General features: G+C 36.7%; 1 protein-coding gene across 1 annotated transcript; it reads left to right on the top strand.

Moving 5' to 3' along the window:
* Positions 1-1,486: 1,486 nt before the first annotated feature.
* si:ch211-180a12.2 (uncharacterized) lies at positions 1,487-13,786 on the top strand. Its single transcript, XM_059530417.1, has 13 exons — positions 1,487-1,666; positions 2,812-3,105; positions 3,264-3,563; positions 5,572-5,877; positions 7,017-7,124; positions 9,216-9,377; positions 9,859-10,149; positions 10,817-10,867; positions 10,944-11,201; positions 11,875-12,225; positions 12,771-13,028; positions 13,116-13,364; positions 13,565-13,786. Exons 1-13 carry the CDS (start codon positions 1,615-1,617, stop codon positions 13,585-13,587), a joined length of 2,703 nt encoding a protein of 900 aa, XP_059386400.1. The 5' UTR covers positions 1,487-1,614; the 3' UTR covers positions 13,588-13,786.
* Positions 13,787-14,211: the final 425 nt, after the last annotated feature.

Genomic DNA, 14,211 nt, shown 5'->3' with positions numbered 1-14,211 from the left:
ATAGTGATTCAATGGGTCAGGCTCTTAAGCACTTGATCTGAAGGTGGAATGATGCCATGAAATGACATTAGAGTCATGCCTATTACTCCAGAGTTATGAAACATGTGTCGCTCAGTCATTAAATGAACATACAGACATAAATGAACATAAAGAGCACAAGCTTTGGCTGGTTAGCTGTTATCCCCTACTGGTAGATGCTTTAACTGGAATATTTCAAACTTTAAACTTCACAAGCCCTTTAATTACTTCTTGATTTGTTTTGACATCTTAATGTCTTTAATACACATTTAGAATACTTGATAAAATTCTGTTTGTCATGCAATAATGTTTTCATTCTTCATTAAATAGAGACCTAACAAGCAACAGTGTTGAAATGAATGCTGAAATGTGCAACAGTGGACCCTTTATTCCTGTCTGAGGGGCCCTGTGTTTCTTATTTTCTCTCTCTTTCATTCCCTCTGTCACTGTAAATCTTTTTACTCTTTTCATTGCATTCTAATATATCTCCCACAACCTATCCTTCCTTTACCTTTCTAATCCCAGTTTAACCCTTATTTCTTTGAAGATTCTTACTGTACTTGTCAAAACCTCTCTCAGCTTAACTTAAAAAACAGTATAGTCAGACTCTGAATCAACAAATGGTTATCTGCTTGATTGGTAACATAAAAAAATAATAATAAGTAAATAGAAAAATACAAAATATAAAAAAATATAAATATACAATTCAAATAGATTTTGAAGAAATTCACCTCATACCATTAGAACAAAAAATAATCTGAAAAAATATGAGAGAGAATTGAGAAAAGTATTAGTTAAACGAGCAGCAAACAAGCTTTGTGTTATGCAGCGTTATCCATATTTATCTGATCTGTGGTGTTGAGCTTGGAGATATGGCTTTGATATATCACTGATTCATCTGAACACAAATATCAGTATCTTTATAGATACCCCTGTCTGAAGAGTGTTTCCAGTCATGGACAATAATACTCTGATCCACTAATAAAGCTGGTTATTGTGCGGTCAGAGTTACAAATATTGTATAGCACAAGCTTCTAAAACTCTTTATTAAGTTAATGTTTCACCACAGATGGAGACAGATGATATGAAGTAGAATGGCAGGGGAAAAAGTGTCTCCTCTGTTTCTTCCAAAGAGTGCAGTTAATTTACAGTTATTTTTTACTGAGGCCCAAGATTTCTGGTGAACCTCAGTTTGAGTTGGGTCACTATACAGCATGAATGTAAAGTAGTCCAGAACACTGGATGGAGGCCAGATTGAATTTTAAGTGACCAGTGTCCTAATAGTGTCTTTGAAGATCTCTCTCTCTCTCTCCTTCTCTTAGTAGCCCGTGTTTACCCTCTTCACACCATTTGACTTTCTCTCTCTCTTTCTCCTAGTGATCAAACTGAATGACTGCATTGAAAAGTAGATATAAAGTTTGTACACCCCCTTTTCACAAGCACTCAGCATCTTTTACTTTGCCCGCTTGATCCCCGCCTACTGTCCCCTGCCCCTATATAAGTGTGATTTTCAGTATGCATGACAAAGAGCAAGAAGCAATGAAAGAAGGGAATATAGTAATGATAAGGAGTATGCTCACACTCCAGTAAATCGCCATGAAGTTTAAAGTCCTGTTCTATTTATGGTTGTTGGGCCTAATAAAGCCTGGTGAGTACTAGCCCATGCCTCTCATTACAGCAATAACATATTTTTCTCTCTGAATGTGTCGTTTTAAGTTACAGTTCTTTTAATCTTTGTTAAGATGTTCAGTATTGGAATATTACATTTGAATTGAAAGCTGTGTTATTTATTTTATGTGAATATCAGTAACAGATCAAAACGAAACACAGAGGATTCAATGCAGATGCCGGCAAACCATGTGTCAATTTTACATACTTTAAAAAGATAATAAATTATACAAAGCGTAATTAAATGGCACTTCTCACAATCTTACAGTGGGAGATGGATGGTTTTCTCAGTAAAAAAGTGGCATCTGTTATACAAAATACTATGTACATGAGCTGTTGTTTATTTGCTCCTAAATATTTAGAAAACAAAGCTTTAAGTCAACTTCATTAATAAAAGATGGTAGAGTATGTGCCATATATTTTATAATTTTTTATAATTGCTTTAAAATTGTTAAACTGAATTTAGACATTTAAAGAGAACTAGACATGTTTCCGTCTTATTTTGCAGTTGGGTGGTCTTGTTTTTCAATGCTTTGTACTTCCATATAATATTGAAGATAATCAAACTCTGAATATGAAGGAACAGTGAACAATAACTACTGTATGTGTTTCATATTTTAATCCAGAAATGTCCACGTTCATCCATTGCACTGATGGAGTGTTTTTTTCTCAGTATTCCAATGCCCTGCTTTATTCAATAATGAAAATATTACTTATTTAATCAAATATAATCAGTTACTCATTATTGTTATTATTATTATTAACTATTAAAATTGATTTTTTTTTTTCCTAAATATTTTTTTCCATAATCCTTTTTCTTTTTACATTAAATATTTATTTGTAGTGAATTCTGTCAATAGAGAAAAAAACATTTTTTTCAGAAATGCAAATATTATGGAAAACACTTGAACTTCAAATACCAAAGTCTAAATAGGCCTAAATGTAAAATCTGTAAGATTCTGATCTAGAGGTTTATTCAACCATAATTTTTAAGCCACCATGTTAACACCATAATTTTTTAAAGCAGACCTAAATAAAACACAGGCTTAGAGCAACTGTGCTTTTGTTTGCTTTAAAAGTGAACATTGAAATGCTTCTCCTTTCATATTTTTCTGACACTCTCAGGCTCCTCTGCAGATGTCTCTGTGTCTCCGGGCTCCTCAGCTGTCCTCAACTGCTCCTTTACATTGCCGCCTCTAGTTGATTCACTCTTGAACATCACCTGGTCCTTCAATGGTTTAGTCCTTGCCTCAAGGAACCACACTCAACCGGGCTTCTTCTTGAACACCACTGCCTCCTTCATTGGCTCCTTCCCACTGACTGTTTACAATGCCACTCCAGACCAGCAAGGGGTGTATGAGTGCAGGGTGAGCTACAATGAAACCAATTACTCCACAGATGTGACTCTGACAATATTAGGTGAGTCTTAAGTGCGAGTCACGTAGATCATTGGTATGAAATAGTGGATGCTGTTGAAAAAAAGAACCAATGTCCACCTTATTCACATATATTAATATAATACATATTCCACAGGCAAACAAACTTAATATTAGAGTTGCTTTCTACATCTCTTACAGTTCCCCCACTGGTCTCCATCATCTTACCTGAAGTAGTTTTGAAAAGAAAAACTATGGTTGAATGTTGGGCAAGGAGCTTTAGTCCTCCACAAATCATGTTTACCTGGAGAAGAGCTGGAAACAAAATCCAAGTACCCCATAAGATCCAAGTGAACCATACAGAGGACGGGCTGTACGATGCAGTCAGCTGGCTGACCTTCTTCCCTCAAATCTCTGACCAGAACACAAGCTTTGGCTGTGAGGTGCAACATACAGCCTTAGTGAAACCCATCCTAGAAGAGTTCACGCCACATATCATAGGTATTCAGAATTTACACATCTGACTGGTAGATGTTATTCTTTTGAAACTGGATGCAACTTCTGTTGTTACAGTACATGTATTCAGACTTCTGTAGCTTATTTCACATTAGCTGCACATATTTCACAACTCATATAAGTGTCTTCATCATTTGTATAGTACAGTACGGTATGCAATTATTTACGTTTCCATTTTCAAAAGTTGTGATTGCTTTGACAGTTTTTGCGTGACATTTTTTGTATGACATTAAACCTTGTTTTTAGAATAATTGTACATGGGTTAAGCAACACAGATGTGATTATTTCTGAGAAACTTTTATACACGAAGAGGAGTCCAGTCATGTGGTTGCCGCAAGCTCCTTCATCGAATCCGTCGGCCACGCCTTTCTCAAGCCCGCCATGTGTGGCACTGTGTGTTTTGTTGTGAAAGTGAAAGTACTTTATGTGGTCTTCCAAAAGAGGACACAACTCTAATCAGTCATTAAGTTTAACTCAAATAATCAGATGTTCAGCTCATTTTGTGGAGGACTATTTCCTGAACCTGGTAAAGTAGCCAACAATGCCATCTACACACAAAGGCTGATGATTCAAACTTGAGTTTTGAGCGGTGTAGAGTAGCTCTTGTTGTTTTTTTGTTCCTCCGATCGCAAATGCAGAAATGGGACCTGGTTTTGTGTTAATATGGCACGATATGCAACATGTAAAAAAAAAAAATCAGTTTAAGTCATTATAATCAGTAATTTTGTCTACAGTGGATGCAAGAGATGCCTCGTTTGTAATGGGTTTTATTGGTTTTGTCTCGTCGTGCCGGGACTCGGGATCACAGTATAGTAATGGGCGTAACATTTCCATCACACGCATGAGGCATTCGGCCAAACACAACGCACTGGATATCTAGCCAATCAGAGCACACCTCGCTTTTCAGAGCGATGAGCTTTGTAAAAATCAACATGTTTCAGAGAGGAAGGGCATTGAGGAGCAAGAATAATGTACATTTTGTGGAAAATAATGTGTTTTTAATCTTAAACTGCATAACACTTTTCATTACACCAAATACACAAAATAATGTTCTTTTTAGCAACGTCATATGACCCCTTTAAGGTAACAAGATGTAACCTTGCTCTCACTTGAAATGTGTCCCGACATTAAGTCCTTGAATTTAAGGGTATTGGACCTGGAAAGTCCTTGAAAGGTCCTTGAATTTGAAGTCAACCAAGATGTGGGAACCCTGTTTATATTTTCACAGTCCATATGACCATATGACTGTGCTCTGCATACCCAAGCCATTTAAGAGAATGAGTTCAGGGAACTGGCTAAATATTAACATTACTATAAATTTCCTTTTCATTTGAGGTGTAACATAAGGCTTACACAATAAAATGTTGGGAATGCATGTGTAACTGTCAATAAATTATTTATTTGCCAACCAACATTTTGCTGTGCCAATTATGGAGGAATCCACAACAGTTTAGCACTAACCCTAACCAAACATACAAAAACAAGCTAATCAATATGTTCAGAATTATTTGCTAATTACATATAGTTGGGTTAAATTGAGATTTGTACTAAAGCCAGGGCTGCAGCTGAAGATCCCTACCCTTGTCATTTGGGACAGCATGTAATGCTGTCACAGGAGGGTTAATTTCTCTGTCCTGGCCCTTGTGGACATGAAGCGGCTGGTTCATTCTCTGATGTCCAGGAATACTTTGGGAATACATGTACAAAGACTGTAGTCAAAATTTGCAGTGGTAGGCACCCCTACGGACAGGTTTGGGTAGCACTGGACTTGGCAAAGGTTGTTTTCCAAAATCTTACAGACTTTTCAAGGTTGACATGTTTGGGCAAACTTTTTATACTCGTTCATGATAATTTAATCATCTGGGAAATCAACATACTCATGTTAATATAATGTTATTTTAATAGATAACTAATATTCTGTGATTAAGGTTGATTACTGATTTTTTTTTTTTAATCTAGTATATTATAGTGTCTTTTGCTCTCTCTTTTCTAGTTCTCCCAAATGTCACTCTTTCTGTGGTTCCCTCCACTTCCCACTCCTCTCCACTCACCCTCTCCTGTGACGTCATTGGATTCTACCCAGACAACGTATCAATTTTATGGATCCAGAATGGAAAGGTTCTTCCTAACCTTCCTCTGTCCATCCAAAATGAGGAAGGAATGTATAGGAGACATCAGTATCACACCCTGAGTGTGGAGGAGAGAAGCAGAGCAGGAGAGGTCCAGTGTGTGGCCCGGCAACCCAATGTGCAAGAACCTGCCTATGGAACTATTGCCCTATCCACTGCAGACCCACATGGTATGGGACATATAACTTCACTTCTTATGTACAGTATTCTTCAATCAGATATGATTATGTCAAAGGGTTTGTTCACCCAAAAATGAATTACTCACCCTCAAGGCATCCTAGGTGCATATGACTTTCTTCATTCAGACGAATCCAATTGGAGTTATATTAAAATTTGTCTTTGATATTTTAAGCTGTTTAATGGCAGTCATCGGGTGTTGCAGTTCATCAGTCCAAAAGAAATGAAATAAAGCGCATCCATCCATAATAAAAAGTGCCTCACACAGATCTCTGGGATGAAAAAAGGCCTCCTGTAGCGAAATATGTTTTTGTAAAATAAAATATCCATATTTAAAATTTAATAATCAATTTAATCTTGCTTGTGCTCTGGGTGAATGATGTATGAGGTTGGCTTTGCACATGTGCCACTCAGAAGTGAAGAACAAGAAGAATGTCGGAGGATTCCATAAAAGCCAAGAGGAGACTGGTTTTCTGATCCACTACAGGAGGCCTTTGTTCACCCCGCGGAGCCGTGTGAGGCACTTTTTACTATGGATGGATGTGCTTTATTTCACTTCTTTTGAACTGATAAACTGCAACACCCGCTGACTGCTATTAAACAGCTTGGATGATCAAAGAAAATTATTTATTTAACTTGGTCTGATAGAATAGCCGCCGTGGAAGCCATATTGAAGGGTTGTTCTAAAGCAGGGGTCTCAAACTCAGTTCCCAGAGAGCCACAGCCCTGCAGAGTTTAGTTCCAACCCTGCTCCTACACACAAACCATGTTGTTTTCAAATAAGCCTGAAGGACCTGATTAGATGGTTTAATTAGGGTTGAAGTTAAACTCTGCAGGGGTATAGTCCTCCAGGACCTGAGTTTGACACCCCTGTTCTAAAGCAAAGTGGTCAAAACTGGCCACTTCAAAGAGCCCAAAGAGGATTTCAAAGGTACACTTGGTTCAAGTGTGTTTAGGTAAGGCTAGAGCAAAACTCTGCTGAAAATGGCTTGGTGGATTGGACACACCGGTCTCCTCTAACTAGTGTTGTCTTTTTTGTATTAAAAGGAAAGGGTATGAAATATTATAGAAACAAGTAAATGGGTGGAGGTGAAGAAGTTCTTATTACTTTTACTACTTTAATCTCTTTCAGTGCAAAACCCAGGTCTGAATAAGTCAGCTAAGGCTTCGGTAGCAATGATAATTTCACTCACACTGGTTTTTTTGCTCTGCTTTGGATTTTCTTGGAAGAGAAGAGATGGTAAGTCTGGCAAAACACTTATGACTTAATAAGATATCAGAAGAAGGCTTTCCATTAGCCTCGACTAGACCAGTGGTTCTCAACCCATATATATATATATATATATATATATATATATATATATATATATATGTATACACCATCAAGGAAGGAGAGTACTGGACTTTCAGCATCAACTTTCGGCCCAATCACTCACTTGAAGATGACCCCCACCCCCACACACACACACCCAAAAAAGTTCAGCTTTGTATGTATTGGCAAGTTAATTTAAAAAAACTTTTCTTTTTAAGCATTAAATATAAGTTTTAGTTTTCCAAGCAATAACCAAGTGCCAGCGGCAGACAGTGAGATGATCATAGCCTATCATAGCCAACCCTGTTTGATCAATTTAGCCTTCTCAAATCATCACGACTTGTCTAAAATAAAATCTATAGATAAAAAACAGTTCAAGCATATAACAATGTTTTAACGTTAAACCTAGATAAATGTGCGCCATATCCAATATTTTGTGCAGGGAGTGCACTAAAAGCGTGACTTGCATTTTTTTTTTCAGTGGATACGCCATCATTTTTACTCATAAACATAAGAATAATACATCATTCACAACTGTAAAGGGTCTACTGTTATTTGTGTGTGCTCACAATATCAAAAAAACTTTGTGCTTCTGTAAAATAAAGAAAACCTGCCTTCTCATCTTGAACAGGAGCACTTCACAAAAATGAACCGAAATTCAGCAAATACATGCCTCACAGACATGATAAATATATCTATAGAAAGCTATCTTTAAATTACTGCTCAACGAAATAAAACTAATCAAAAACAAAAACTCTTTCATTATAATCATTATCCGTAAATATGCACTTCTCTCTAAAGATGCATCTGAGGAGAGTCAGGAGGATAAGTAACTTTTCTCGCGACACTGACTCAGAAAACACTAGTTTATTAGTAAATAATTCAAATATATCCTTACTGTTTCCCCCTCACACATTCATGCGGTGCATTGCTGCAAGCTGTAGCCTATTGTATGCATTTGAACACAGCACTATTCAGCTATGCTGACTGCACATTGATATTTGATACTAATTTGGATCAACATAGGCTGCATTTGTGAACGCACATTTTCTGCAATGTCACGCGTCAAGTCACGCTTCCGTGCATCCGTACAGACTGCAACTTACAATCGCAACTTCATTGTGCTCTTACTTCTTTCAAGCTTTTTATTAATTGTGAGTATAATTATTTATATATTTCAATTAATATAATCGATAAGATATCATAATATTTTGGCTATAATAGGCTATTATAAATCTGGTTGGTTGGTATTGGTGACATAATATATAAATTAGGCTATATGCGTGCGACCTGTGAAACTTGTATTGGACCATAGTGCGGCCCAGTGGAAAAAAAGGTTGAGAACCACTGGACTAGACCATTCATCACTGAAAGTATGTGATGTAAATTCATCCACATTTTTCTGTCCCAAAACAAATCACTTGAGCTGTATATAGAAGGAATCAATTTTTTCTTTGTAAGCATGGTCCTGCTGGTGATTGCCCCTGTTGGTAGATGCTGTAACTGCATGATTCTGGGAAAGAAAGCATCTTTCTTCATTCTTCATTCAAAAGAACCTGATAAAATAACATTATAGAAAGCAAAATGTAACAGCCCAGGATAATTGCTAATGATTATGAGTAAGTCAGAAGCCATAAAGAGTTTTACTGGCAAGTATGTTTGCACCCGAAAGAAATTTGTCTTGGCGACAGGAGCTAGCATTGCAGAATAAAGTACAGACATATTGCAATGAACATGATAGTGCAGACATACATAGGAATTACTCAGTAGAGATGAAATATAACACTAATGCATGAAAAACAGAAAAGTAAATAATGCAACATAATACAGAGGTAGAAATATAGAATAAAATTCATATAATTTTTTTAATGAATGTACAGATGTTTTTTATATATATTATATAGTTTATACTAATACAACATTTGCAGATGCTATGTATAAATGTGTATAATGATGATGATGGCAGAATGCAGCTGAGCTAAATATAAATGCTAACAGTTTACCATCTTATTTTCTCAGAGAAGCTGAAGTCTCTGAATGTCTCAGCGATTGTTCTGCCTCCCAGGGTGGTTGTGGGTAAGAAAGGCAGAGTCACCATCAGTGTGGAAGGCAGGTTGGCAGAGAGGGTACAAACCACATGGTTTCTGAATGATGTTCCCATCACAGACACTTCATACAAAGGTATCAGCCAACTAAGATCATTGTGCATTTACCTTCACCCTTTACTAGTCTAGTAGGTGAACCTCTCGGCCATTACAGTTTAATGACACATAACTTCTTTGAATGTGGACAAATTAATTTTGGAAGCAAGTGCTGAAGCAAGTGCATCAACATGTGATTCAGAACTAAAAGAGTGACAGAACTAATGATCTAGTTATGCAAACACTACTTTACTGATGTTTAAAATTGACATTAAACGCATTGTTTCAGCACTGTTTTCATTAAGTCAAAATGACAAATGCAGATGATATTAAAGTTACATATCTAGGTGATATGAAAGTGGTGGTTTTGCACATGGGATATTGCAAATTATTAACCTGCATTATCATAAAGTGGCTCTCTGTGTATGTTTCACCCTCTCTCTCTTTATTTCCTCTCTTTTTCTCACCCTCTCTCTCTCTCTCTCTCTCTCTCTCTCTTTCTCACCTTCTTTCTCTCACAGAGAAAAAATATGGTCCTTTCTGCTCAGCAGCCTACACTCCTCGCACCTCTCGTGTATCTGTGGTGTCAGAGAAAAGTTCTCTGCTGCCCTCTACTGCCTCAGGATATTACAAACTACATACTCAGATGTCATCTCGCTCGTCCTCCAGCTCAGTGAAACAACTGTTCTCCTCCGTCACATTTATACCAAACCTGTCCATTCACAAGGGTGCAATCTTCAAATGCCAAATCTCGTATAAGGGGAAAGACAAGACTGTGGCTGAGAGAGTGTCTGACAAATTTACTATTTTAGGTCAGAAGCTGTTGAGGGGTCTTGAATAAACTGCAACATGTTTTTTCCCTGTGAACCTGATGTATCTCATCTATAATTTTTGCATGAGACAGATCATTTTCATGACAATGAATCACATTTCTAGAAACACATATCTTTGAGAAGATTTTGTTGTTGTATTTGTATTTGTTGCAACTACTCAGTACACAGTGTAATACAATATTTTGTATATACATAATTATACATTAAAAGCAGTAGAGCAAAAAATATTATAAGATAATATAAAATATAAAAAATATTCATTCATACAAATGTAAAAATATTTATATACAAATATAATACATTTAGTAAAAATATTTGTATAAAATATTACAGTTATGAGAATTGTATTAAAAAAGTAATGGTCCTACAATAACCTTCATTTTCATTGAGTAAAACATGATTTACTTTTACATTACAGCTACAGGAATTGGATTTAATAATAAATGTAAAAAAGCATCTAAATTTTAGAGTGAAACATGGCCCAGACATTGAGGTGAGGTTTGGTGTCCCTGGTTGCACATGCTGGTTCCTGTTTATAGATTTTTGTTCTCCTTTAGCATGTAAAGCGAGATGCATGTTACAATCTATTTTCATTTCATATGTTTACATTACTATATACATATATATATATATATATATTTTTTAGCACCACCTGACGTTTCAGAAATCCAGTTCTCAGAAGCAAATGAGGAACAAGGTATTACAAACAGTGCAGACATTAAAATATTGGAAATTATATACATGCATCATAATCAAATGTTTTCTCTTGTCAGGTGTTGTGACAATGACAGCCCAGGCCTCTCACTTTCATCCGGACATCATCACTTTCCGCTGGTTCTGTGAGGGAGGGGAGCTGAGCCCTGTGTCCTTCCCGCAGGCGCAGGCAGCCCCTCGGCCTGATGCTGAAGGCTTTTTTTCGGCCATGAGCCAGTGCAGACTGCCCACAGCAGAGCTAGAGAGAGGGGAAACCAGAGTGTGGGTCACAGTTCACCACACGGCCCTAAAACAGCCTGTCACACGCGAAACCAGAGGTGAGAGCTGGAAGGAAATAACCCTCGGTTGAGAAGTGCAAACTACCACAAAACACATACTATCTCTGCACTATACACTTTGCACAGTATGTGAATTTTTTAATAGTTGGATGACCTTATACATTGACTGAGATATACAGTTATACAATCTAGAATATAGTATCCCGTGATGCATTGCTCTCAGCTTAGCCTTCCATGTCCAGTGTAGGTAACAGTTTATCAGTTTATATAATGTAAACTATTATTGCATATATAGTTGGATATACTGTATATACTGTATTATATCCAACTTTATCAGCATGCATACAGTACACTTATGTAAAACGATTATATAAAGCAGTATATAGTGATATATATATATATATAATAATCCACCTCTTTATATATTGTTGTATATATGATTATGTCCAGTTTCATACACATACATGCAGTACACTTGCGCTACATAGCAAATCTCAATTGCTTGATTGTAACACAATGTGAATTAAGAAAAACTTTATAGAAATTTGTTTTGTTTTTTTCATGTACTGGTTAAAAAATTAAGGTAGTATGTAGTTTAAAATACAGCACAGTGCACAATAAGCAGTATCATAGCAAATATAGCAGCCAAACATAGGCTGGAAATACATTAAAAACACATTTCTGATCAACTTATTGATTTATTCTTTCTTAGGGTTCATTAAAAAGCCCACCGTTTCAGAGATCATCTCCTCTGCTCTTTCATCTGCTGAGGAGGGACCTTTGACCCTCGCTTGTGACATAACTGGTTTCTACCCTCTTGAAATCTCTGTCAAATGGCTGCATCTAAAAGGGAATTGGACTGAGGAGGGAGAGGACAGAGAAAGGGAAATCAAAGAGGGAGCTGAGCTTTGGGGCCCTTTGCAAACCCTTCCCAGGACATTTAGAGCAAAAGCATTACTTAAAGACCTGGATGAGATGGCAAGGGGAGGTGAGATCGTTTGCAGAGTGACACACTGCTCCCTCCTGAAGCCCATTGAGAGAGTCTGGAGAAATACTCATATCGGTAAAGGACACACTCAAAAATAAAAGTGTTTAATATATATATATATATATAATTAATTAATTAATATTTTGGGTTATGTTTTTGAAAAACAAAGTCTCTTATACTCACTTAGGCTGCATTTATTTCTTACAGTTGTGTGTAATATTGTGAAATTCAGAAATCATTATAATATGCTGATTCCTTCTTATTATAGCTTTGTTGGTTAATATTTTTGTGGAAGCTGTATATATATGTGTGTGTGTGTGTGTGTGTGTGTGTGTGTGTGTGTGTGTGTGTGTGTGTGTGTGTGTGTGTGTGTGTGTGTGTGCGCGCGTGCGCGTGCGTGCGTGTGTGTGTTTGTATGTGTGTGTGTTTTAGTTAGTAAAAGGAGGAAACACTAACATTATAGAAAAGTCTAACATTATAAATATATTTACAGTAATTTTTTTATCAATTTAATACATCCTTGCTGAATGCAATTAAAAACATTGCAACCTAAACCTATCTTGAGACCAGAATATTATTTTGGGCTTTTTGATTCCGTCTTTCCCCGTCTTGTTTCTCAGTTGCTCCCTCCATCCCTCATTCTCTGTCGGTTTGCTGGAGTAGAGATGGTGTGGGAATATTCTCCGTTCTTCTCTCTGGAGGAAAACCCACGGCTGAGGTTCTCTGGGCTGCTGGTGGCATGACCGTCTCCAAGCTTTTGTCAAGAGAGAGAGAGAGAGAAAACAGTGAGGGGAAACCAGAGCTCAAGAGCATCTGTGTTCTGGTGAGATCTACGGGACGACAGGAAAGTGACAGTCGCAGAGGAGGACATGCACGCAGTATGTATGCCAATACGATGGTGAGCAGACTGAATGTTTCTCAACATAACATTAATAATGAAAGCAACCTTTTGGCTTATTCTACAGGAATCAGGCCGTCTAGTGTGGACTGTAATGGCGAATGTGAAAAGATGAATGAATGTGCGGATAGAATGAAATCGGTACTAGAAGATAAACAGCTGAATGAGCATATGGAGGAGAATGATGAGGATGAGGACATGGATCCATCCTATATAAACACTGTGAGATTGAGGAAAGAGAAGAAAGAGCGTCTGAGAGTTACTGTGGAAATTACCCATCCTGCACTGAGACTGCCAGCATATCTTACCTGGACAGGTACATAATGTCTTGTTAGGTGCAAGATGTTGTGCTTGTGTAAAATAATAATTTACTGGATACAGTAAAACTAAATAATAATAAAAAAGTTTTGTTTAATTATTAAATACACTGAGAAATGTTGACAAATGTTTATAATTACGTACTCTCACATGAGATTAGACTTCAATAAGTTTACTTCTCACTTTTGTGTTTTTCAGAGCCTGCAGAGGAAGCATCATAACTCACAGTTATTTCAAAATCCACATCTTCTCTTGACACCACCACCCACCCCCACCTATGAGCTTCTGAAACTTGTATTTTTTCTTTTTCTTAAAAATAAAGTTTTCTTTTACTACTAATATGATGCATGAAACACAATATGAGATATTCACTTCACTCTGAATTATCTGCCATTACTTTTAATTTAATAAACTCTTTAAAATAAAAGCTGTCATGTGTTTAAAAAAAAAAAACACACAGACACACACACACACAGAGAGTGAGAAAGTCAGAAAGAATGCACCACAGAGGCTAATTTTGTCCATGTACTAAGCTGACTTGCTAGATACATGTCAAACCACATCACTTGTGCATATTCAGATATGCACATTAGTTGTATTTTATTATTATCATTGAGCCTACACTTAAAATGCTTTTAGTTTCCTACCACAAACAAACAATATCATTACTATCTAATCTCATAATCAGCTATGCTTTAAAGCTGATATGGTGAAATATCTTGAGGGAAGTTAGAGGTGCTGCACACTCTAGTTGAGGAGAAGTAACTGCTGCAGCAGGAAACTATGGCTATATTTCAAGACCTAGTGAGATTTATTTCAAATCAGTAAATTTTCTCACACAGTGA

This window comes from Carassius carassius, chromosome 39 (assembly GCF_963082965.1).
Source record: "Carassius carassius chromosome 39, fCarCar2.1, whole genome shotgun sequence".
Classification (NCBI taxonomy): Eukaryota; Metazoa; Chordata; class Actinopteri; order Cypriniformes; family Cyprinidae; genus Carassius; species Carassius carassius.
This window is presented reverse-complemented; position numbering and strand designations above follow the sequence as displayed.